The sequence below is a fragment of the Corythoichthys intestinalis genome, chromosome 1, assembly GCF_030265065.1.
Source record: "Corythoichthys intestinalis isolate RoL2023-P3 chromosome 1, ASM3026506v1, whole genome shotgun sequence".
NCBI classification, from domain to species: domain Eukaryota; kingdom Metazoa; phylum Chordata; class Actinopteri; order Syngnathiformes; family Syngnathidae; genus Corythoichthys; species Corythoichthys intestinalis.
In genome coordinates, this window is record NC_080395.1 from 48,310,000 (window position 1) to 48,337,126 (window position 27,127).

General features: G+C 39.6%; 3 protein-coding genes across 5 annotated transcripts in view; 1 reads left to right on the top strand and 2 right to left on the bottom strand.

Annotated features, from left to right (window-relative positions):
• Positions 1–116: 116 nt before the first annotated feature.
• Positions 117–5,708, bottom strand: c1h15orf48 (chromosome 1 C15orf48 homolog). The gene is made up of 5 exons (XM_057832419.1): positions 5,576–5,708; positions 4,627–4,686; positions 4,470–4,558; positions 4,321–4,381; positions 117–554 (listed from the first exon to the last, which is right to left on the bottom strand). The coding sequence occupies exons 1-5, from the start codon at positions 5,672–5,674 to the stop codon at positions 486–488; spliced, it is 378 nt and encodes a 125-aa protein (XP_057688402.1). The 5' UTR covers positions 5,675–5,708; the 3' UTR covers positions 117–485.
• A 134-nt stretch (positions 5,709–5,842) lies between these two features.
• Positions 5,843–18,416, bottom strand: afg2b (AFG2 AAA ATPase homolog B). Of its 2 annotated transcripts, XM_057832365.1 has the most exons (10): positions 17,520–18,416; positions 15,776–15,961; positions 15,421–15,705; positions 15,140–15,325; positions 14,817–14,975; positions 12,534–12,743; positions 12,172–12,399; positions 11,902–12,036; positions 9,217–9,342; positions 5,845–6,009 (listed from the first exon to the last, which is right to left on the bottom strand). In XM_057832365.1, the coding sequence occupies exons 1-10, from the start codon at positions 18,114–18,116 to the stop codon at positions 5,875–5,877; spliced, it is 2,247 nt and encodes a 748-aa protein (XP_057688348.1). In that variant the 5' UTR covers positions 18,117–18,416; the 3' UTR covers positions 5,845–5,874. The 2 variants fall into 2 exon arrangements, with proteins under 2 accessions (XP_057688358.1, XP_057688348.1); XM_057832375.1 differs by lacking the exon at positions 9,217–9,342 and having other exon boundaries at positions 5,843–6,009.
• LOC130913604 (NAD(P) transhydrogenase, mitochondrial-like) overlaps positions 17,875–27,127 on the top strand; it is a 32,260-nt gene continuing 23,007 nt past the window's right edge. Inside the window, exon 1 of one of the 2 annotated variants that reach the window (XM_057832356.1) lies at positions 17,875–18,119. The gene's annotated coding sequence lies outside the window, so the exon portion shown is untranslated. Of the gene's footprint in view, positions 18,120–23,360; positions 23,541–27,127 lie in introns of those variants that run through there. The other variant, XM_057832340.1, reaches the window with a different exon arrangement.

The window sequence follows — 27,127 nt, forward strand, 5'->3', positions numbered from 1 at the left end:
AATACAATTTTCAACATTTCAAGACAAGATGTGGCATGACTGGAGGCAGTTATAAGGCAAGGACGAATGTGATACTTCGAAACCTTGCCTATATTTTTGTCTGTTATAATGGCATAATCATTCATTGTTATAATGGCTTAATCATTGATTAATAATAATTCCATTATTGGCAACTTTACTGGCTCTGATCATAGCCGATCAAAAAACAAACAGTCAACATTTCATTAAACGCATAATTTAATAGCAATGTAAAGTAGTACAGTATGTTTTTCACTGTTGGCAAATTTGGAGAACAGTGTGAGCTGCTTCCTGACAGCATGCTAAACATAAGCAGACAACTATTGCGGTCAATTTTTTGGTTGCACAGCTAAAGAGCAGGCAAGAATCCCACCAGCGGAGCAGAAGCATTTCCAGTCACTGACTGTCAATGCCTCCCAGTAATCTACTGCTGAGGGGAGCAAGGTCAATGGAGGTCAGCGCGACTTTCACTTGGTAAGGCTCTTCACCAACTCCAGCTCCTTCACTGGTTTCCATTGCTGGTTGATGGTAAGAAGCTGTAGAAGCCATAAAAGTCACTAAAATATATTATTTTGGAGAAATTTTGACATGTGTGCATGACAATGAAAGTACATCACAAAATCAGATTGAATGAAACAACTCATTTAAAGCAAAAGTTGGTAACTTTTCAGGCTTTATAAACTATTTTCATAACATTTGTGATGATATTTCGACTGACAACTTGTTGAAATACACCTCTTTTTTTTTAAAATCTTGAGGTGGTCTGTATCGCTTTCACTGGCACTAATTAACTTTGAGGAGGGTGGCAGGAACCCTGCCACACAAAAAAACTAACAAATGTCACTTCACCCTGTCCCCATTCATTATAAAGACTGAAGTCAATGCGAACGTTTTCTTGCGAAATCTGCAAAGATGGCAGAGCAACAAAAGAGACAAAAAGTTTTGTCCTTGGGCTACCAGGATACTCAAGAATAAACATTGGACCAGCTTTCACTCGCCTTCAACTGAACTCGTCAGCGCTGACGTGTTCAGGTGGAGTGGAGCGCTAGTCACACTAAGCCACACTATTGCTAACCATCATGTGCTATTGTTTAGCCACAACTGGATTCATTGCCTTATTACTATTCATCCTTCACACAGCCGCTGGAAACCGAAATGTTTTTTAATCCATCTGCAGGCGACTGGGAGATGATAATTTTACGACACTGTGTGGGAAACGCAGTCTTCCTTAAGGCTTAACACAGAGATGTCCCGATCGATCGGCGTCCCGATCAATCGGGTCCGATCACGTCATTTTCAAAGTATCGGAATCGGCAAAAAAATATCGGCCATGCCTTTTTTAAATATATATATATATTACAGACATAATATGTTACACTCATCCAGAGTCTTTAGGCTTAAGGTAGGGTTATCAAATTTATCTCGACAACGGCGGTAATTAATTTTTTAAAAAATGTATCATGTTAAAACATTTAACGCAATTAATGCATGCGCTGCACGACCCACTCACGCATTGTCGCGCTCAATCTGTAATGGCACCATTTTACCTATATAGAGAAATAAAAGGCAGCGTAAAATGAATAGAGTGAATTTTGGCAGCCTTTGGAGCCTTTTTTTATTTGGCTAAAGCCTTACAATCCCTCTCACTACGATTAGAAATATCATGGGAAGCAATGTGGGGAAGCAAGGTAGCAATTGATCTTTTTCTTAACACCTTAAGTTATTTCCCAACGCAGAGAAGATATATCAATTGGTAGCACTACGCACAGTCATGGCTCCACTTCCCATCATGCATTTGGGCATGGCTACAGTATCATTTACTGAAAGCTCAACAAATACACTAGATGGCAATATGTAGTCACAATATACAAAGTCACAAGTCTTTCGATCCATGGATCCTTTCATAGAAAGAATGTTAATAATGTAAATGCCATCTTGAGGATTTATTGTCATAATAAACAAATACAGTACTTATGTACTGTATGTTGAATGTATATATTCGTCCGAGTTTTATTCATTTTTTTCTTAATGCATTGCCAAAATGTATATGATCGGGAAAAATGATCGGGAATGATTGGAATTGAATCGGGAGCAAAAAAAAAAGCAATCGGATCGGGAAATATCGGGATCGGCAGATACTCAAACTAAAACAATCGGGATCGGAAGGGGAGCAAAACAACATGATCGGAACAACCCTACTTAACACTACCGCTTTTGTCCACCGGCATCGCTAAAATCGACCAAAACTGAAAAGTTACCTAGTGTTGCTTCAATAGATAGCTCAATATACTGTAAGTTTTGGACTATAAATATGGTTTATTAACACATATATGTATTTACAAGCTAATGAGCTTTATGTATTGTAGTCTGAGTATCCCATAATGCAATGTGGACACTTGCGGTTTATCGTCCAATGCGGCTTATATATTGAAAAAATAGTTTTCTTGGAAAATATGATAGGTTCGACCTGTGGCCTATAGTCAGGTGAATTTTATAGTCCATTAATCAGGGTAATTTGATCACAAAAGTATCCTCCACTGAATTTCTTTTTAAAAATCAATTCTTTTACTTCATGATTGTTTTAGTTATTGACTTGACAGTTGTTATCATTAAAAAGGTTTTCAATTAAGCTAGAATGTAAATATTCATATTTTTAACATATTCTAAAATTTCTTGACCGTTATAAATCGCAAATGAAATGCTAGGATTACAAGATGTTTTATAAATATCCAAATGTTTTTTATGATATGTGGATATTTTTGTATTTTAGGAGTTCATCTTATTCCATAACTAAAATTTACTTATACTTAGAATACTTATATATCTCTCTACTGTATGTCACTTAAGTCCATTAATGCATTTATGACATATGTATACAACAATTATCACCCATATTTCAAGACAAACATGGGACATGTTTCATGGGTCCAGTGTTGTTGAAATCATTTATGCACTTCTGTATCTGCAGAGTTTGAAGAGCAACAGGTATATTGTGCAACTTGCACAATTGTTACAGTATATTTCATTACTAGGCATGTGCCGTTATGAAATTCTGACGGTATGATAACCTTAAGCCGAAATATCACGGTTTCATAGTATCGCGGTATTGCAATTACAGCTCCAAAATGTCTTACTTTGAGATACCTGGGTTAAAAAAAACTTTTTTCCATTGAACAGGATGTTTATTTTTCAAAACATATTAGCAAATTGGAACATAAGTATAATGTTAAGTTAAAAAATATATATTCTAAATAAAATTAAAATAAATGCAGTCCTTTAGTTGAGCCTAAACCCACAGCCACAGCTCAACATTATTACCATCAGAACAAATATAATTTAAATAATTTCCATAAAAAGCAAGTATTGATGGGGGAAAAGTTCTGGAGTTTCACCAGCCATTGTGTAGCACAGCGGACTCACTGATAGTGAGCAACAACCGGTGGGGGAGGATTGAGCCTTGCAGTTGCAAGCGAGGAATTTCTCCATGCATTTTTTTGGGGCATAAAAAATAGCTAATACCTTAGGGGACGGTATGACGGAAAATAATTTTTTGCGGTTTTTAAACAGTGACTTTTTCATGCCACGGTATACCCTAAAACCAGTAATTGGCACATGTCTAGTCATTACCGTTAAGAGTATTTCACCAAACCATCCCCAATCCCATTCCAAAAAGAACTGACTTTAATATGAATGCCTAAAAGAAGGAAGATTGGATCCCCTCCCCCCTTTCTCGTTACTGCTCCAGTTCTATTAAACCTTTCAGGGACAGTAACAGCTATTCAAAAGTTCGCACTTAAGACCTTTAAGGTTTTAAAGGGCAAGTGACTATTTTTTGTCATTAAAAAAATTAAATGCTAGCAATTATTATTACGTATTTCTAAAAATTGTTAATTATTAGTCATTTGTTCATTCACTCCTCCTCCCAGTAAAAATTGGGACATATAGCGCCATCAGTGATGGCCAATGAGTTAAATGTATGCCCTATAACAGCTAAAAACTATATATTTCATCTATAAGAGGGTTAAAAACACTCATCGATAATTAAAAAAAAACAAAAAACGACACGATTTCCACTAACTTTTGAAGGCCACAGAAAGAGTTGCTCATTGGCATGCGAGAGCACATATTAATATCAATTTGTCTAGAAGGCAGGCTGGTCTGTGTCTGTAATTTTTTTTTTTCTTTAATCACATTTCTTCCTGTGACTCAGCAGGTCCTACGAGCCCTCGGGAAACTATTCTCATCACAGCCGTGATTTGAACCAAAAACCATCTAAAAAGATGTACCATTAAGGTTTTTCACCTTTTGGGGCTTGGATGGATCCACTCTCTCCCACGGTTCTGGATTGGAGGTCTTATTCAAGCTTAAAACAAAACAAATGCTGCACAATCAAACCTTTGTGAAAACAAAAAGCAAAACTGCCGACAACAACAACACTCCGTGCCACTCACATCACGTCAGATTTGGTTAGAAGGAAGTAGATGGATATGGTAGCGGCTCCCATCGCGGCAAGAGAAACAATCCCGATCAGCGGGATCAGCTGCATGCGATTGTGTCATCATTAGGTAACATTTTAAAATGATTAAAACTAAACTAAATGAGACTCACCTCTTTTTTCTTGTTCAACATTTGGAAAAATCCCCTCATTTTGTACAAATTTTTCAATACCTGATGAGAAAGATACCATATTACTGTGTTAAAAACAAATATTCTAGAAAGTATACAGAAAATCTCCAGTAAATTTCCAAGGTGGTTTAGGATGGGCAATAATGAAAATACAGCCATTGAGATATTTACATTTATTTTGTGATGGCTCTTGTATCTATAATAATATTTGCCTACTTATTTATTTAACTTATATGCAGGGGGTCAGCTGAACATGTGTCATTATCTTTGTTTTATGATTAGTTTGATAGATAATGTAAAGAGTGAGGGGTTATAAACAGCTTTTGCCTCATACTTGAAGAATTTTTCAAACAGCAAAATGGCTATTTATTATGAAGTTGAATTCATTACCACAATTTGGTGCTAGTATCTCAAAAATTTTCATGTAAATCAATGCAAAAAAATGAGCCAAATAACAGTTCAAAGCTAAAAGAACTTGCAAGTAGGGTCATTTTAGGCACTACTTATTTCATGTGGGAACTTTCCATTGGGAATTTTATGAAAAGGTTTCATAGTCAACCATAAATACAAATATTTGCCCATGTCAAAGTATTTTTTGTAAGAACAACCTATCGGTGTTAAGAATGCAGAGTGAAGTATTTATCATTCACTTTGACCTAAACCATTAAAAAATGAACAGAAATGCACTCCTAGTCACAAGTAGCAACAATGTATTATTCAAAATTAGTAAAAGCATCTCCCCTGAACCACCTCAAGCAGCAGTTGCATTTTTATTAAACATTTTCAGACAATAGGCTTCTCTCTGATCCTGATGCTAAAATATATTTTACCCTACTAAAGTTCCCAAGAAGCAACTTTCAATTAAATCAAACGTTATCAACTATTGCCAGCCCCGTTTATGTAGGTTTTATGAAGGTGATGCAGCTCTCACCTGTAGCCGTTGACTTGTCCTCGGTGTGTGAGTCAACAGAGCATCCCTTCCGCCTACTCTGGGCTGATGTCGGCAATGAGGACAAGATGACAGGCACATAGACACACAGCTTCCTGCACTCTTTTTCTACCAGGGATGATTTGCCTATCATTAGTGCATCTGATCAATAGTGCACAGCGCCCCCTTGCAATTAAGAGGGAGAACTGATTTTCAGAGTAGAGGAAAACAAGAAACAAAGACACCAAACCTCAGAATTTTATTCTTTTTATTCAATTAAAAATTGGTTAAACTTTCTATTGTTAATGAGCTGTTATCTGGTATGTTTGAATTTGCTGAGCTGTGAGGGAGGGTCTGGTTTTCTGGAGGGATTGCAGGAAGTGTCGGTGTTTGATGCTAGACGCCTCCATGTTTTCTTGTAATGCAAGCAGAGCCGCCTGGAAACAAAGGAAGAAGTTTACAGAGAAATACTGTGTTGAAGACAACCAATTCTGATCATCATCTTTCACTACTCATCTTTCACTACTAACCAGAGGCGTAGCAAGGGTCCCCAGGCAACATGCAACATGGGGCCCTTCGAGCGTGTGCAAGTAAGGGGGACAGTTGGACTTGGAGCAATAGCATATTTAATAAAAGTATAATAACGCCTCAGTTTCATAGAGCGCTTTTTAGGACACTCAAAGTGCCCTGCTTCTACTACATTAGGACATAAAACTACAGTAACATAGTACACGCACCGCTGTCTTGCTTCCTTTTCTCCTCTACTGCTTTTTTTTCTTTCTTTTGTCGCTTCCAGAAGGATAACTTCTCTTCATTTTGGATATACGCCAACTAAAAAAAGCCAAATCGCCGCTCACTCTCACTCTGAGTCACGTGGGTGGGTGTGTGGGGGGGTGTAGAGCGAGTGAAGGGGCCCTTTCAGGGAACTCAGACACAAGGCTTTCACTGGCACTGCAGTAAAGCTGTGTGTGCTAAATCTGTTGGCCGTCTGAGGCCCTGCTGGCTGGGGGCCCTAGGCAATTGCCTGGTTTGCCTAATGGGACGCGACGCCTCAGCTACTAGCGCCATGATTCCATAGATTAGTGGTTCTTAACCTGGGTTTGATCGAACCCAAAGAGTTCAGTGAGTAAGTCTAAAGGCCAAATTATACCGGACACGTTTGCGGTCCGGGTCCGGGTCCGGCAAGATGTATCGCCGGAGCCAATACGTTTCCATTCTATCCTACTGTTCAAATTATACCGGTCGTGTCAGCGCTACGGATGGACTGCAGTTCATCTCTGACGTGCCGGAGCCAGCCTGATGGTTTGGGTTATTTTCTATTTTTGCTGAAGACGCATCCATCAAAATGGGCGGAGCCAGGCCTGGAGTCAACAGGAAAGGTACCGATTCACGGTTTGAACTCCAGCGAACATAGATGAAGAACGCTTCATCATGGAAGTCACAAAGTGATTTATGATGCAGCAGATCCTTTTTATAAGGAAAGCTTAAAAAGGGAAGCTCTATGGAACACCATAGCAGAAGCGATGAGGATGGACGTTTTTTATGCAAGTTGTGTAATTTAAAACAGTAATTACATAATAGAGAACGAGTTTTTGATGTGGTCGGGGTGTCACAAGCCCATGGTAAGAGCAAAAACAGCAATTCGAGAAAAAATGTTCAGTCAAATCAAGTCCATTTCTCTCTGCTTCTCTGTTGAGTACAGACTCCGTGTGTTTGTCATTGTTTTTAAAGGAAACCTTGGATTTAAAGACTTAAAGCCGTGGTCCTCAATTAGCCACGACCGGACCACACCACACCTCTCTGCTGACCCACGGACGTATGAAAAAACGAAGGGAAAAACTTTTTTTCAACATACATCATTTGTATGTATCGCCGATCTACCGCTATACGCTACTATTCTATCGCTAAATTCTGTTTGATTTTTAGTCAAATATCTTACATGTTGTCACTTCTGTTGTCATCGCTATGACAAGGATGCGCTGATTGGCTGAGAGAGCCAGCATGCTACTAGCTAGCGTGGAGAGACCGCAGCAGTGTCAGCAACCTCAAACACAAGTCACACCCAGCACTTTCCAATCTGTTTGTACATGCTGACCTATGGAGGGCCCCATGTTTTATGCGCGCAATGGACGCTCGGGGTGATGACGTAGTTTGTCACTGTCACTAGACGAACTGTACCGCGAAACTGCAATTCCTTCAACGCTGCGAGACGTCCAACACATGTGCACATCAGTTAAAAGCGTCTGAGTCTTTTATTACTTTTTCATTGCCTTAAAATACTTTTTGCATGTGTTTCCCTCTCATACTTTTAAGCATTGTGTTTTCTTGTGGTCGCTTTAAAGCAGATTGTTGATCTGTTGACCACATTAGTCACGTAGCATATTTAAACCACCCTTACTTGATAATACTATGTTTTAGTATTTTCTTATGGCATCTGTAGTATGTTCTGTCTGTATGCATCTAAACAAAACAAGCCGAAAGCACACAGTAGTACTTTGGGTGTCAAAATTTGCCTCTTGTAGGACATTTCACCGGTGTAGCACATTTTGGCAGAACACAGGTTTTGTCTACTCTCATCTCATCCCGACTTACCTGTTCATTTTGCTTTTGCAGCTCGTTTTTTGAAATATCGACAGTACTGTCATGCTCATTAATGTTCCTCTCAGGTTCAAATTGAAAGGGTTGAACAGATGACATGTTTATGTCGCTAGAGTCATACTCTGGAAGCCCGGCAGCGTAACCATGTGACATCACCGCCCTGCGACGTCAACAACAATAGCAACCTACGAGTTAAACTGATTTTACAAATTGTATAAAAACGAAAACATTTAGAGGGGTTTCAATATCAAATTATTTTAATTCATAATAATGTTTATCTATTAAAAACTACAAGTCTTTCTATCCGTGGATCCCTTTAATGCCACATTATCACGTGATCACCCAAGAGCTTACAACTGGGTGGAGCTGCTAGACCGCAGTTGTGCACAGCCGGTATGTTTTGTCCTATTTTTGACGTACTGCGGAGCACGCAGTCAACGCAGAGCTTTGCTGATCAGTACACCACACGCGTCCGGTATAATTTGGCCTTATGGGACTCAATGAAACTTTAGACACACGAAACTTGTAACAGAGTGAACTGACTGGTTTGCACGCAGTCTACAGGCTCTATTCAATTTCCTTTAACTGCTAGTACTCTACTTAACGGGAAGAGAACCTGGTTGGCCCATTGGAAGGTTGACTCACACTTAGTATGAGAAAGTACAGCAGACTGCTAGGACACATTCTCACTGTGCAAATACACCGACATTGTTGTAGACTGTGCAAAACACGTGCAGCATGAATTGTGCTGTCACAACCACACGAACACTCAGTGTCACAAACACTTGCGTTGCAAATTTTCGCCGCCATAATAAAGTGCACGATGGGTGTTGCAAGGGTGAGACGACAGAACGAGAATGGAAAACGAACAGACGTCGGGGTGAAAAATAAAATTAGCTTTTTTCAAGGTGAAGCGCAACAGCATAAGTCAAAATCATACACAGTAAAGTTATGTCATGTTCCAATTTTTAAAGACAAAACAAAATATATTCCTGTATTTAGACTGATCCCCCCCAAATTTTGATCTGTAAAATTATTTCTGTTACCTCTTTACAAAGATTTTCCAGGTCAGCTCCAGTGTAAAGATCACACCTGGCAGCCAACTCCTCCAAACACACATTCGGATCCACTGGCATAGACTTCGTGCACACCTTGAGGATGGCGAGACGGCCCTAAAATCGGCACCACACACTTGTAAATTAATGTACGTATGTAAACCTGTTGCTCAGCTTAGCTTGCAGTTGCTTAAAGGTTTACATTTACAGTGACATCAATGTGAATTTACGTTAGCCTGTCCACAGCATTTTGCATGGATGTTCGTTAAATTTAAGTCTTTTTTATATACAGTGGGGCAAATAAGTATTTAGTCAACCACCAATTGTGCAAGTTATCCTACTTGAAAATATTAGAGAGGCCTGTAATTGTCAACATGGGTAAACCTCAACCATGAGAGACAGAATGTGGAAAAAAAACAGAAAATCACATTGTTTGATTTTTAGAGAATTTATTTCCAAATTAGAGTGGAAAATAAGTATTTGTTCACCTACAAACAAGCAAGACTTCTGGCTGTCAAAGAGGTCTAACTTCATCTAACGAGGTCTAACGAGGCTCCACTCGTTACCTGTCTCAATGGCACCTGTTTTAACTCATTATCGGTATAAAAGACAACTGTCCACTAGGTCAGTCACACTCCAAACTCCACTATGGCCAAGACCAAAGAGCTGTCAAAGGACACCAGAGACAAAATTGTAGACCTGCACCAGGCTGGTAAGACTGAATCTGCAATAGGTAAAACACTTGGTGTAAAGAAATCAACTGTGGGAGCAATTCTTAGAAAATGGAAGACATACAAGACCACTGATAATCTCCCTCGATCTGGGGCTCCATGCAAGATCTCACCCCGTGGGGTCAAAATGATAACAACAGTGAGCAAAAATCCCAGAACCACACGGGGGGACCTAGTGAATGACCTACATAGAGCTGGGACCACAGTAACAAAGGCTACTATCAGTAACACAATGTGCTGCCAGGGACTCAAATCCTGCACTGCCAGACGTGTCCCCCTGCTGAAGCCAATACACGTCCAGGCCTGTCTGCGGTTTAATAGAGAGCATTTGGATGATCCAGAAGAGGACTGGGAGAATGTGTTACGGTCAGATGAAACCAAAATAGAACTTTTTGGTAGAAACACAGGTTCTCTTGTTTGGAGGAAAAAGAATACTGAATTGTGGGGGTGGCGTGGCTCAGTGGTAGAGTAGTGGTAGAGTAGTTGTCCCCCAACCCAGAGGTTGTGGGTTCAATTCTCCGCCCTGATGAACTCGTCTAAGTGTCCTTGAGCAAGACACTGAACCCCACGTTGCTCCTTGTGCTGCGTCACCAGTAGGTGGATGGCGAGATAGTGTAAAGCGTGTAAAGCGCTTTGAGGGCCTTGATAGGTGGAAAAGCGCTATATAAGTATAACACCAACACTGTGAAGCATGGGGGTGGAAACATCATGCTTTGGGGCTGTTTTTCTGGAAAGGGACCAGGACGACTGATCTGTGTAAAGGAAAGAATGAATGGGGCCATGTATCGAGAGATTTTGAGTGAAAATCTCCTTCCTTCAGCAAGGGCATTAAAGATGAGATGGCTGGGTCTTTCAGCATGACAATGATCCCAAACACACAGCCAGGGTAACAAAGGAGTGGCTTTGTAAGAAGCATTTCAAGGTTCTGGAGTGGCCTAGCCAGTCTCCAGATCTCAAACCCATAGAAAATCTGTGGAGGGAGTTGAAAGTCCGTGTTGCCCAACGACAGCCCCAAAACATCACTGCTCTAGAGGACATTTGCTTGGAGGAATGGGCCAAACTACCAGCAACAGTGTGTGAAAAGCTTGTGAAGAGTTACAGAAAACGTTTGGCCTCCGTTATTGCCAACAAATGGGACATAACAAAGTATTGAGATGAACTTTTGGTATTGACCAAATACTTATTTTCCACCATGAGTTGCACATAAATTATTTAAAAATCAAACAATGTGATTTTCTGGGGGGGGTTCCACATTTTGTCTCTCGTGGTTGAGGTTTACCCATGTTGACAATTACAGGCCTCTGTAATTTTTTCAAGTGGGAGAACTTGCACAATTAGTGGTTGACTAAATACTTATTTGCCCCACTGTATATCTCCCATTTCTTGACAGCAAAGCAGTATACATGGTGGTCCTTAACTCATTAAAGGCGCCACTAGCAATGATGTAGCTCTTTTAATCCATCTGCTGTTAATTGAAATGGGTTTATCACTAGCTTATCAATTGGAGACGTCTAATCCATTTGAACTGGGAGGGTAGCAGCGAATTAACATCCCCTCCCAGTTTAAATGGACTGGACGTCTAGAGCTGTCAATAGCAGACAATGACTTAAGAATAATTGTAAAATGTACTTTTTCAAAAGTTCAGTGTTTTTATTTATTTCTATGATTGCCATTAACAGCATTTCAAAGCAGTTAAATACAAATTTTGGTTATTCTTTTAAAGACAACTCGAGATGCTGCTGGACTATAGGCACACCGAACGATAAGCCACACCCATCAATTTTTTACAAGAAAATGTATTTGTTTACACATACGCCTCACTGGACTATATGCTGCCGGGATATTCACAAAACTACTCACAAAAAAAAGATATGTTAATATTAAGCCGCAGGGTTCAAGCAGAGGAAAACAGTAGTGGCTTAGTCTAAAAATTATGGTAACTCACCTGCTGGTCGGGTGGAGGCACATAGAGAATGTGGTCCAGTCTGCCGGGCCTAAGAAGGGCGCTGTCCAAACAGTCCGGTCTGTTTGTGGCTGCTACAACCATCACGTCTTTGTTGCACACTTCCTGCTTGTCAGTCTGTAAAAGAGCGGAAATACTGTATATGCTAGCAGGAATTCTTCATTGAAGTATCTCCAGATTACACAATTGCACCTACAATTGGCTAATACTGTTTTTATGGCTAGTTGAGAAATTGTGGCAAAGCAGACCAACCTGTTCTGGAGTGTTATCATCCTCTGCTCCCTCTACTTGTAGTATCTTCTGCGTCCCCTTCCTTTCTACCGTCTTCAAGCCGACGCCGTCCATCTCATTGAGGAGCACGGATAATAGTCGGGTTTGAACGCTGTTAGGTGCCCGTCCGCTGCACCGCGAGCCCATCACAGTGTCGATCTCATCCAGGAACAGAATGCAAGGAGCGCAAGCCCGCGCTTGACGAAACAGCTACACATGTAAAGATAAGATTACTTTTGCTCAAAATTCAAACAATTAACTGGGCCTTTGATGGCTCATATCTCCAAAAACTTTCATTACTAACAAAAATTACGTCAGGTCCTGCATATCTCTAGACAAAGCACCTGTGACAAAGCCTTTTCTGAGTCTCCCACGTACGGTGAGTAAAGGTCAGCACCACTAACGGACAGGAAGGTACAGTTTGAGGACGAGGCTGCCGCTCGGACCAGCGTCGTCTTGGCGCATCCAGGAGGCCCGTAGAGAAGCACGCCTCGCGGGCGGCACAGACCCAGGCGGGAGAAGGCTTCGGGGTACATCATTGGCCACTCGATGCTCTTCAAAAGTTCACAAAAATGTACAGAGGAACACCCAATCAATGGAAAGCAGCTCATTTCAGCTAATACCAAAAGTTAAGTCTCTTCCTATGCACTAGAATCAACGACCAGTTGTCGTATCTTGCTTGTTATTAAATTAGTTTATTTTGTTACTTGTTTACTACTTACAGTGTATCACAAAAGTGAGTACACCCTTTGCATTTCTGCAGATATTTAAGTATATGTTTTCATGGGACAACACTGACAAAACGACACTTTGCCACAATGAAAAGTAGTCTGTGTGCAGCTTATATAATAATAGAGTTCATTTATTTTCCCCTCAAAATAACTCAAAATATAGCCATTAATATCTAAACCCCTGGCAACAAAAGTGAGTACACCCCTTAGTAAATACGTACATCCCCAAATGTCCAAATTGAGTACTGCTCGTCATTTTCCCTCCAAAATGTCATGTGACTCCTTACAGGAGTGCTGTCAGCATTGCTGCAGAGATTGAAGAGTTGGGGGGGGTCAGCCTGCTAGGGCTCAGACCATACGCCGCACTCTACAGAAGACGGTACACAAGTGCGGCTGTCAGCATTGCTGCAGAGAGTGAAGAGGTGGGGGGTCAGCCGGTTAGTGCTCAGACCATACGCCGCACTTGTGTACCGTCTTCTGTAGAGTGCGGCGTATGGTCTGAGCCCTAGCAGGCTGACCCCCCAACTCTTCACTCTCTGCAGCAATGCTGACAGCACTCCTGTAACGAGACACCTGACATTTTGGAGGGAAAATGACAAGTAGTACTCAATTTGGACATTCAGGGATGTACGTAGTTTCTAAGAGGTGTACTCACTCTTGTTGCCAGGGGTTTAGATATTAATGGATATTAATATCCGATATTAGTGTCACTTTGTCAGTATTGTCCCATGAAAAGATATACTTAAATATCTGCAGAAATGCGAAGGGTGTACTCACTTTTGTGATACACTGTATCAATTGTTATTTCATCTTACTCTTAAGAAAAATGGGAAAAAAAGTAGCGTAGTCACAAGATAGCTACGTCATCAACCTCTGGGCTGTGAATTGGTAAATAGCTACTGGTAAATATCGATACATTACCACACTTCATTGTATGTCTGAAAGGGGCTTGCCACTATTTGTTATATATGAATAAATACATCACCTTACCACTGTTTTACACTGTTCAGTTTGAATGTTTATCATCATCCAATACAGTGGTACCTCTACATACGATCGCTTCGACACACGAACTTTTCGACATCCGACGTAAAATTTGACTCGCCATTTGTTTCTACATCCGACGACATGCTCGAAATACGACGACAATGGCAGCACCGCAGACGAATGCACGGCGGATTTTCTTGTGTGACAAATCAACACAGGTTTCAGAAAAGGTTGGTACAGGTGGTGAAACAAGGAAAAAGTTGACGCTTACCTTCTAAATAAAGATGCAAATGACAGAAAAATATGAGCGTAGGGTGGGCATCCGTGAAATGGCTCAACAATACATCTCCACGGTCCTCCTCCGACCATCGTTCGCCAGTCTTTATAAGTTAAGCTGACAATTCTTATTGTGGTAACATCTCCAGAGAAATCGCCAGCTTCGCCACGTTTTCAGCATTTCTTTCACAACTTATTCAACACAAAACGCCTGCTGTCTGCCGCAATTGACGATGTTCTCAAGAAAGCATTGAAAGCGAAAGTAAACTTTCACCCGCTCCCCTCCCTCTTTGTCACGTCAGCGCCGCGGTGCCTTCAGGTACAGAAAAAAACGTCCGCCTTATTAGAACCCGTTTCGTTACACTATTAAAGGAATTATTATTATATTATTAATCCGATTTTTATTTATTATTTATTTGTTTTGCTATATGTAATTGCCATTTGTAATAGTACCAGCAGTATTTTTTAAGGATTTAGTGCAGGTTTTTGGGCTGTGGAACGACTTAATGGAATTATAATGTATTCCTATGGGAAAATCCTGCTCGACATACGACCATTTCGACTTACAAACAAGCTCCTGGAACGGATTAACTTCGTATGTAGAGGTACCACTGTATAAGTATTTTATATCACCTGTCTCAGTTTCAGTTTGATGTCTTCAAGACCGCCGATGTGCTCCCAAGCCACCGGAGCGAGGTCCGTATTGCCTAGGCTGCTTCTGAGACAGGAAGGCCGCACCAACTTCATAGCCTCAAGGAAATGTTTCTGTCCTACCGTTTGCTGACCTGAACTCTGCAAAGATGACAAGCAGCTCTACGTTTAACTTTCATGACAAAAAGGATGTGTTTTTTAATTGAAAACAAGGATGTCCTGATTCTGACTCACACATCTATAGGATTAAAAAATAGAAGGTAAAAGAACAACACATGTTGTTTGTGATTTTCCGCTGAATTTACCTTTGCGTTTTCCCGCATAGCGTGCATGGCGGCCTCCCGACACAGGGCACTGAGGTCTGACCCGACATAACCTGCGGTTTTCCGTGCCACCTCAGTCATATCCACGCTGGGACACAACGGCATCTTCTCACACACGACAGACAAAATGGCTGTTCTCTGCCCCAAGGTAGGTGGACCAATGATGACCTTAAGATAAAACACTATTTTTTTAAATGCTCAAAGTAACTTTGTTTCAAAAAGTTGTACAAATAATACAATTTTCTTTATCATAATTACTGTACTTCTCTGTCAAATCTTCCAGGCCTGCGCAGCGCCGCATCCAAGCTGTCCGGACGGTTGGTGGCACCGATAATGAGGAAGCGATCCGATTGGTCCACGCCGTCCATTAACGTGAGGAGCTGAGCCACCAAGCGGTTCTCCGGTGCAGACGAGCCAGTTCTTCTCGGGCAGAGGGAGTCTAATTCGTCCAAGAAGAGAATGCATGGACCCTCGTCCGCTGCAGCGCGAGCTTGCACGAATACATCCCGCAACATCTCCTCGCTCTCACCCGGGCGAGACCGCACAACCTGGAACATTTAGATACAATGAATTGAAAGTTTTATGCTGTCTAGCGAAATTCTAATCAAAGAACTTTACCTCTGGCCCTCTGACCACCACCAGGCTGGCTCCCACTTGTCCGACCACTTTTCGAACTAGCTGGGTCTTTCCGACACCTGGAGGCCCCACTAGCAGCACGCCTCTGGGACACGACACACCAAGAGAGCCAAGGGTGCTCGGATAGAGAAGCGGCAACTGCAGTATCTCTCTAAGCGACGCGCTTACCTAAGGTGCATTTAAGAAGCAAATTTGTCAAAAGTGACAAAAAACTGAAGACTAAAATTTTGGATTCATGTAGACTTTTACAGACAAAAAAGTTAAATAGGTGTTTAAAAAAAAAACAAAAAAACTTAAGCATGTCATTGAAGATTTTTTTTTTTAAATTCATTTTGTTCTTATTAACATGTCTTTCATATATCATTGTATGCATTCACAAAAATATATTTTTAAAAAAGATAAATAATGTAAATGAAAAAAATATATATAATTAAGACCTTGCATTCACATACGTACACACACATTTTGGGTTATGCAGGCCATACTTGTATACCAAATGTTAATCTCGTAATTTTCTTGACCCCATGTGATGTCCACGTATAAGGATGCCAGGTCTTTATATTATGGGGTTAGGTTTTTTAATTGTCGAAATGAGTCATTTGCTCTATAATGTGTTAAGACCAGTATAATTTTTTAGGCTTCTTTAAAGCTGAAACATGGAGGTTTTGTTGTGACACCGACTATTATTTCAAACTGTTCTTTAATTCCATCCACTTAAAAGTTTAAACTTCCTGGACAATTCTTCATAGTAAGTTTGGTCTTCAATTTTGGTTTTATAAAGCACAAAAACACTTGGAATCTCAAAAAATGCATGGGTAAAATCTTTAAAGTAGACCAGGGGTCCGGCCCGCCTCCACAGTTGGTCCGGCCCCCTGAACAGTACCAGAGAGCATTTTGATTTAAAACATTTTTTTTTTTTTATCCTCGATAGTGTTATTTATTTCCTGGCCTTTTTCTGTGAAGAACTCAGAGAGGGTTATTTGGTTATTATCTATTTAATTAATAGTGTTATTATTATTTATCATTATTATATTATATATATTTTATTTACTTTTGTTCCGTGAAGAATCCAGAAAGGGTTATTTGATTGTGGCTTTCTGAAAAACAATAATTTTTTACATTTAGGCACTCCTGCAATCGTCACACTTTTTCTGTTACAAACTGACCCCGGCCCCTCATCAGAGAAGGGAAAATGGGCCCTCACAGGAAAAAGTTTGGGGACCCCTGATGTAGACCTTAACAAGACATGATGTAACAAGGAAAAATGTACTTAACTTTTAAAGGCCTGCAACATGAAGTAATTGTCAGAGAATCCCAAAATTTGAAAAATAAGCTCTTAATGGAACCTTTTTTTCAAATTTGTAAAAAAGAAAAATCAAAATGAATGTGTGTAATAAGCGCCCCATTATCTATAACCCTTGCTAAATCCTGATTTCTTTTTTTTTTCTCATGGAACCTGCATGACCTATTGATTGACTTACATCCATCAATATTTTTGTGAAAGAAATTTAAAAATTCTGAATTAGTCTCAAAATCATGACATTCTAAGTATCAAATGTGATACATTTAGCAATAAAGTATAAAATACATTTTAGTTTAGGACCTATACACTTACTTTTGCCCCCGATAAAAGCACTTAAGCGTGTTTTCAACTGAACTACACAGGTATTAAACTGGCACATTAGAAAGAAATGATTTATCTTGGCTGAGATCTATCCATACTGACCTCCTCCAGGCCTCCCAAAGGTACTGTGACCTGGCCCTGAAGATGGTTGTTGAAGTGTCTGACAGTTTGGATTTCAGCAATCTCCACACTGGTTTTGGAGGTGACGAGCCCTGCTGTGTTACTATCCGGATAAACGTTTTCAATGACAACATACCGAATGTCTGTGTCGAAATCCTCCAGGTTTATAACATGGTTCTTATGCACCAAGGCACCTTTCAGCATGTCTTTGACAAACTCATGAACAAAACGAGGTGAAGTGTTTCTCTTATATTGCACATTTTGGACCACCACGCTTATTTTTAATCCTTTCAGATTGGGACAAGGGAGGGGTGTGACTTGCTCGAGATCCAGGGTGAGGCGTGAGGGTGGATGCTTAATCAGATGTGGAGAACAGCACTTCATGTCCACCTGCACGAAGCCCTCAGCCAGGTCAGACCGGGGCCATGCGGTGCACAGACAGCTTCCCCCAGGAAGAGACACCACCACCGGGGAACCCACACTCAACTCCAGCGCTGACATCAAACCTGGACCCAGCCTGCATCTCTGGGAGCCCCGATCCGATGCTTCGACTGACAACAGCTTCAAAGATGTCATCATCAAGTAAATATTTTTTCAGTCCTGTCGTAGGACCGAGAATTGAAATAATCGACGCGTGTACTATAAATTGCAGCTATGCTATGCTATGCTATGCTAGTATTAGCTAGAGGCAACAAACTAGGATTTAAAAGTCGTCGGAGACCATTTCAGTTCAAAGTGGCCACGACTGTTTCCTAATGTCATTTCAACATCATATTTCTGATTAAAATAATGTACTTCACGCTCAGAGTGCAATTTAAGAAGTAATGTTTACAACATCCACATGTTGCGAAAACAGGATGGCCAATCAAAAAACCTTTTTCTGTCCCTTAACTTCCGGTATGCAACAGCATGCATTGCATTAACTCATTGCCTGCCAATGACAGCGATAGTCGGCCAATTCATTTAAACTCGGATGAATTGTTGTTAATGCTCATCTTTTAGTGCCACTGATGGTGCAAGATGTCCAATCCATTTTGATAGGGAAGGTTGGAATGGATAAGACGTCTAGCTCTGTCAATGGCCACAAATGAGTTAATAATTTTTTTAAAATATAGTTTAAAAATTAACTTAAAATATCATAAATAAAAATAACTACCAATTAGTTTAAATCAGTTGCTATTTGTGGCATGGTGTGCGATGCAGAGGTGGGTAGAGTAGTCAAAAATTGTACTCATGTAAGAGTAGTGATACTTTATATCACGCAAGTAAAAGTAAAGGTAGTCTTCCAAAAAATGTACTCAAGTACAAGTAAAAAAGTATTTGGTGAAAAGAATACTCAATAAGTAACATTGTGAGTAACTGCTTACGAATTTGTTTTATCATTTTTTTCACCGAGCACAATTTTATCTATATGAACTGTTGTTACAGTGATACTGTACAATAACCCATTACATAACCACATTAAGCCAAATAAATACAAATAACAAAAACATTGAATTCCGGCGAGAGGAAAAAAAATACAGAAATGAAGCATTATTTGTTCAAAGGGCATGAGTGCCCTCTAGTGGAGAAAATAGTTCCTAGTTTGAATAGTGAATAGTTCCTTTATAGTTACTATTATGAAAGTAAAAGGATCATATCTCCGGTTTTCCATGTTCAATCGGTGCCAAATAAAGAGGGAGAGGTTAAAATCCGCGCTTTGGAGTCATGTCGAGGGCAGTGCTCTATGTCAAATACTTCCTTGTCTACGATGCTTTAAAGATGCCACGTGATTGAACAAGCTGGCGTGAGCATAGATCGGCATGCTTGGGTCTGATTGGTATAATGGCGTCATGTGATTATTGTTGACACGTCTCATGGGTGAAATTGGTAGAGCTACTCTTGGCATCGCTAGCAAACAAATAAATAAAAATCTAATATGAAGAAAAGAGGAAAAATGTAAGGACTCTTGTGTAGCCCAAAGTAGCGGCGTAAGAGTAGCGTTTTTGCTTCACAAATTTACTTAGTATGGCTTAGTAAAACTACTTTTAGAAGTACATCTTTTCTGAAAAAGTTACTTATGTAAATATAATGGATTACATGTAACCATAAGCGGATTTTAAGGGGGGGCAGGGGAGCCAGGCCCCCCGATGGCCTAAAAGTTTCATTGCATGAAATTGACTTTCTTATATATATTATGAAAGTAAAGCAATAAAACTGCAACAAAAATGAATGAAATAAAGAAATATATTTTTATAATGGGTCAAAATTACAGTGCCTTGCAAAAGTATTCGGCCCCTTGAATCTTGCAACCTTTCGCCACATTTCAGGCTACAAACATAAAGATATTAAATTTAATTTTTTTGTCAAGAATCAACAACAAGTGGGACACAATCGTGAAGTGGAACAACATTTATTGGATAATTTAAACTTTTTTAACAAATAAAAAAACTGAAAAGTGGGGCGTGCAATATTATTCGGCCCCTTTACTTTCAGTGCAGCAAACTCACTCCAGAAGTTCAGTGAGGATCTCTGAATGATCCAATGTTGTCCTAAATGACCGATGATGATAAATAGAATCCACCTGTGTGTAATCAAGTCTCCGTATAAATGCACCTGCTCTGTGATAGTCTCAGGGTTCTGTTTAAAGTGCAGAGAGCATTATGAAAACCAAGGAACACACCAGGCAGGTCCGAGATACTGTTGTGGAGAAGTTTAAAGCCGGATTTGGATACAAAAAGATTTCCCAAGCTTTAAACATCTCAAGGAGCACTGTGCAAGCCATCATATTGAAATGGAAGGAGCATCAGACCACTGCAAATCTACCAAGACCCGGCCGTCCTTCCAAACTTTCTTCTCAAACAAGGAGAAAACTGATCAGAGATGCAGCCAAGAGGCCCATGATCACTCTGGATGAACTGCAGAGATCTACAGCTGAGGTGGGAGAGTCTGTCCATAGGACAACAATCAGTCGTACACTGCACAAATCTGGCCTTTATGGAAGAGTGGCAAGAAGAAAGCCATTTCTCAAAGATATCCATAAAAAGTCTCGTTTAAAGTTTGCCACAAGCCACCTGGGAGACACACCAAACATGTGGAAGAAGGTGCTCTGGTCAGATGAAACCAAAATTGAACTTTTTGGCCACAATGCAAAACGATATGTTTGGCGTAAAAGCAACACAGCTCATCACCCTGAACACACCATCCCCACTGTCAAATATGGTGGTGGCAGCATCATGGTTTGGGCCTGCTTTTCTTCAGCAGGGACAGGGAAGATGGTTAAAATTGACGGGAAGATGGATGCAGCCAAATACAGGAACATTCTGGAAGAAAACCTGTTGGTATCTGCACAAGACCTGAGACTGGGACGGAGATTTATCTTCCAACAGGACAATGATCCAAAACATAAAGCCAAATCTACAATGGAATGGTTCAAAAATAAACGTATCCAGGTGTTAAAATGGCCAAGTCAAAGTCCAGACCTGAATCCAATCGAGAATCTGTGGAAAGAGCTGAAGACTGCTGTTCACAAACACTCTCCATCCAACCTCACTGAGCTCGAGCTGTTTTGCAAGGAAGAATGGGCAAGAATGTCAGTCTCTCGATGTGCAAAACTGATAGAAACATACCCCAAGCGACTTGCAGCTGTAAAAGGTGGCGCTACAAAGTATTAACGCAAGGGGGCCGAATAATATTGCACGCCCCACTTTTCAGTTTTTTATTTGTTAAAAAAGTTTAAATTATCCAATAAATTTTGTTCCACTTCACGATTGTGTCCCACTTGTTGTTGATTCTTGACAAAAAATTTAAATTTTATATCTTTATGTTTGAAGCCTGAAATGTGGTGAAAGGTTGCAAGGTTCAAGGGGGCCGAATACTTTTGCAAGGCACTGTATTTTTTCGAACAGAATATGTGACTAGCACCTTAGATGGTCATTTGCTTTGCATATAATTTTCAACAACAACAACAACAAAAATTAAGGGAGGGCGATTTTATTTTTAAAATGATTTTTTTCTTTGATTAAAAATATTTTTTTGATTGAAGCAACTTTTTTGGGATTGAATAATTTAGAAACAAATGTCCTACCGATAATGTGGCCCAAACACAAAAAGGATTGCTTCAATCAAACTTTTTCAATGAAAAATTAAGTGTTCAAATGCAGATTTTTCAATCTCAAATATTTTTCTCGCCGTCAAAAACATTTTCTATGATTGAAATTTTTCTTTTTTTGATTGAAGTGATTTTTCTTTTTGAAAATTAATTTTTTTGAAGCAACTTATTTTTTTGATTGAATAATAAAGACAAAAACTTCCTAGCCAAAATGTGGCCCAAACACATATCAACAGTACTTCAATCAAAATAGTTGCTTCAATCAAAAAATAACAATCCCCACCAAAAAAAAAATCAATCAAAGAAAAATAGCTTTCACATGCATTTTTTTGAGTTTCAAATTTATTTTTGCATTCAAACACATTTTTTTAATTGAAGCGACTTTTTTTAATTGAAAATATATATTTCTATCAGGGCCGTCAAACGATTAAAATTTTTAATCGAGTTAATTACAGCTTAAAAATTAATTAATCATAATTAATCGCAATTCAAACCATCTATAAAATATGCCATATTTTTCTGTAAATTATTGTTGGAATGAAAAGGTAAGACACAAGACGGATATATAAATTCAACATACGGTACATAAGTACTGTATTTGTTTATTATAACAATAAATCAACAAGATGGCATTAACATTATTAACATTCTCTTAAAGCGATCCATGGATAGAAAAACTTGTAGTTCTTAAAAGATAAATGTTAGTACAAGTTATTAAATTTTATATTAAAACCCCTCTTAATGTTTTCGTTTTATTAAAATTTGTAAAATTTTCAATAAAAAAATAAACTAGTAGCTAGCCATTATTGATGTCATTACACCATGCTCACTCCCCAAACCCATAAAATCATTTGTACCCAAGCGCCAGCAGAGGGCGCCAAACAACAAAAAACAAGTGACAAGTAACAAGCGGACATTACACTGCTGTCATTTAAATCTGAGCGGGGCATGTGCGTTAATTGCGTCAAATATTTTAACGTGATTAATTAAAAAAAAAAAAAAAAAAAATTACCGCCCATTTACGCGATAATTTTGACAGCCCTAATTTTGATTGAAGCAACTTTTTTTTGATTGAATTATAAAGACACAAATTTACCTCCTTATGGTTCCGCCCAGGGGATACCATTTTTGACTGGGGTAACAACATTGGCACAACACCAGCAGGCGTACAATATTCTATGGATGACGATCTTGGCGAAAAGTATTGCTTAAGCAGCCAGATTTAGAATTCCCCTCAAGAATGGTGGGAAACAAAAAACACTCATTGTCAATTTATTATTATAAATATTCTTGTAAGTTAATTTTATTGCTGACACTGCGTTTCGGGGTCATGAACATGCTGTGCTCCCCCCCGCCCCAAAAGTCAAACTCCGCCTATGCATGTAACTGCTTTGGTTTCGGTGTTTACCCAAATGCATTGGTTTTGGTTGGCCAATATTGTTGCCACTCGACTGTTACTTTAGCGGCCCCATGTGTACTAAAGAAGAACTGCATCCATATGAAATGTTCCGAAATTGACAGGCTGCTTTACCTTTAAATTTATGCAGCGAGAGCATGTTGCTTAAAATAAAAGTATCGTCTGGTCATTATCCTTCTGGGTTTTGAATGACGCTAAACTTTTAATTTGATTCTCCGGCAGCATTTAATTGGCGTCTGCAGCATGCTTATCTTCTTGCACCCCGGGTGGTCATGAGTACAAGTCACGTGGTTTGCTATTTAGCCATAAATAGTACTGTCGGCGCGGGGCGAGCCAGCCAGACGGACAGAGGAAGGTCGTTTGCAAGTTAACGTGTGTGTGCGCGTGGACGGGCGGGCAGGCTCGGTCAGGAGGCACAAGGCGTGGAGAGTGGCACCGCTCTACCTGCTTCTGAGACTGAAGTTGAACTGTTGACCCCGGGGGAAATCCTAAAAAGGCAAGTCTGGCAATAATGAGTCAAGATCGACTGTACTTCACTTTGTGGGTCAATCAATTGCAACACATTAGAACCTGATTGTCATTAACTGATTTGATCTTTTACTGCATTGAATCATGCCGTGTGGGTAAAATTGGTTACCACAAATAAGCATTCAGTCGTTCATTCGTAATCCATACCTCTTACCCTCATAATGGTCATAGGGTTGTTGGAGACGGGCGACACTGAACTGGCTGCCAGCCCACTTTGCAAGCAAATTGAATTTTGGAAGGTTAAAAAGCAAAGATGGATATAACGTCTACATATATATAATAGGGATGTCCCGATCAAATATAACTTCACAGTTCCGACTTTAAGAATTGGAGTCACCTGATTTTGAGAATCTGGCGATCAGTGTTGAGAAAGTTAATTTCCTACATGAACTAGTTCAAATTGCAGCTCCCGAATTTTAAAATGTTCAGTTCATAATTCATAATTTTGAACTATAGTTCATGGTTCCAAAAAATGAACTTATGTTGTTCTGTTTTTTTCCTTCTCCCTAATAATGCTGCACGCCATTATTGAGTCGATATAAAAAAACACAGACAGCAAATATTTTATTCACTTTAACAACGAAATTGTGTCAATTTCATATTCATTTTCAATTTCAAATCGGCATCGGTACTGACCTGTTAGTAAACCTTGCTATGTTGGTACTGGGCCGGTGTTCTGTCAGATGTTGCACCCCATCAGAAATCGCAACTTTGCGATTCTGCGCATATTCGTAATGTTACAAACGGCCGTGAATGCAGCGATTCCAAAGTAAACGCCAGAATCTTTCTATAAAGAGAGAATTATGTTGTTACGTTTGGTCTTGGACGCACACGAAAGGAAGGTTTCCTCAAACACATCCTACCATGTGGCTGTGCTCAACTCAACTGCACACCGCTCTCTCACCGTTAACGTTTACCTTGTGCCATTAAACATTGGTTTACGCCATATTCATGTTGCTTCGGGAGCAAAAGCTGCCGTATTTGCTAAAACAACACAGCCATGATAGGCAGCTTGGGTTGCCAGGTTAGATAGTTTCGCCCGAAATAGGAATGTGTTCATGAACTGTTGTTTATTTAATATGTTAATGCACAGTCCAGATCTAATACCTCAGGAATGGTTTTTTTTTGCAAAGCAGCTGTGTCGCACAAAATTAGGTTGAGAATGGATTCTGTTTAAATGTTTTCTTTTACAGCAATAAACATACCTGTCGAGTTATACGGTTTCGGCGTAATTTGTACAAGTGAGCACTGATTTTTAAATGTGTACGCCGTACGTTCAAAATCTGTACGTTTTTCGTGTATTACATTTTTTTTTTCTCCGGATTCGGCAACGAGACAATGTGCGTTACTATGCGTTACTACCAGTGTTGGGAGTAACGGCGTTATTTTTTCAGTAACGGGGTAATCTAACTAATTACTTTTTCCGCCGTTACAACGCCGTTACCGTTACTGACAGTCAAAAGCGGTGCGTTACTTACTCTGAATAAAATGAAGAAACTACCAGCCGTGTCGAGTCGACTCTCTGCTCTGTTGATTTGTCAGCCAAGACTTTGGGTGCGTTCAGGTTCGAGAATAGCGCACGTACTTCTGACTCCAAGCTGTTTGTCCCTGCTCATTCAATTAGACAATGCTTTCCAAAGTTTGGTAACGTTTCTGTGTTTGCTACACCTGATGCTAGCCTCGTTCCCATCTTCCACTGTCAGCCAGCAATAATTCTGCTTCCATCTTGAGGACGGCAGACGCTTTGAAGGTGACGTGAATTGTCGGGGAACGAGCCTACCTGAATGCATCCCCTCGAGAGATGCGATGGAAGTGATTGTGATTGGCTGAGGGTTAGAGCCATGTGTCGTGGTAAGCCAATCAGAGCCGGTGATTTCACAAGCAAACCGGAACAGCACGTGCGGCAAACACACACACGCAAAACAGATGCACAGGGTCGGGATGGCAGAGCATTCAGAAGAAAAATTGTCCCTTAGGAGGTGGAGATATAGACACTATTTCAAGTTTGTCGAAATTAAAGGAAAGAACCTGCATGTAATGTGTAATTTATGTCCCGGGGCAAAGCTTTTGTCGACATCTGTGGTAAGCAATTCAAATCTGCTGAAGCACCTAACAAGTTACTTCCTACCTACCTGTCTGTTCTTCTCTATTCCACTGACTCGAATACTGCTCAGAAAATTTCAAATTCTTTGACATACAACAAGTTCTTTTTAAAGTAACGGAAATAGTTACTTTCCCTGGTAACTAGTTACTTTTACTATAGAGTAATTCAGTTACTAACTCAGTTACTTTTTGGAAAAAGTAGTGAGTAATGTAACTAATTACTGTTTTAAAGTAAGGTGCCCAACACTGGTTACTACGTTGTTTGAATGACTCGAAAAAAGTCAGAGACACGGAGAGAGAAGTGTTGTAACGCTGTAGCAAATGCAATGCTAGGCTAGATGGCTCCAATATTTCCTGACTGTAGCCAACAGCCTACAATCTACGCCTATATATCACATGCATATAGAACTACATGCGAAATGACAGACTTGGCGGCGTTAGTAAACAGCCGGCATTTAAAAGCAGTAGACTTCTCAGAAAGGCTCTGTTGTAGTGAACCTTCCTAGCGAACCTAAGTAACTTTTTATCTAAAATACTCCTAAATCGGCAAAATCTTGACTTGACTCTATCTTTAAATGATGAAAACGTTTTAAAACATGTCGAAAGTAGACTGAAGGGAACTAATGCAAAAACGGGAGCAATTTTAACAACTTTAACGGTTGAGTCACAACATTAAATGACTTTCCAACGTAGCAAAGGTTACTAGGTTTTTTTTGGGTTTTTTTACATACATGAAAGGTAACATCAGTTACTTTGCCAAGTAACTAATTACTCTTACATTCAGGTAACTGAGTTACTAACTCAATTACATTTTGGGAGAAGTAATTTTTAACTAATTAATTACTTTTTAAAAGTAAGATTAACAACACTGGTCATAAAGATGAAGTCTGCAGAATAAAAAGTGACGAAAGCAGAGATTTTGTTCTGCCAATTTGTTGCTGAACACAATTTACCCGCAACTATTGCTGATCACTTCTCAGAATTAGCAAAAGAAATGTTCCCTGACTCAAACATTGTATTGGAAAGTTCATTTTATCAATTGACCTTTTTAAATTATAATTGGACACACGAACTACCTTCAAGTCAAACTGAATTGCGAGCTGAAGTACCATGAAGTGCAGCCATCAAGACATGATAGAAATTGCCAAAAGTGCTACATACAATTATAACAAAAGTCACTGTTAAATTGTAGTAATCATGATGTAGCTGAAGATATTAATTGTTATTTGATTGCACCAGGTTATATGTTACAATATTACCAATAAATTCATATTATTTTAAAAATTGAGTTTTATTTTTACGTTGTAAGATTAGTCACCAATTTGTAAGGGCATACGTCACTATTTGTAAGATTGCCAACGGCCTCGGTTTGACAGGTATGAAACTAACTTGTATAAAAGAATCAAGTTGGTCATCCAATATATAAGCTATTTGGTTGTGATTTTCTTAATT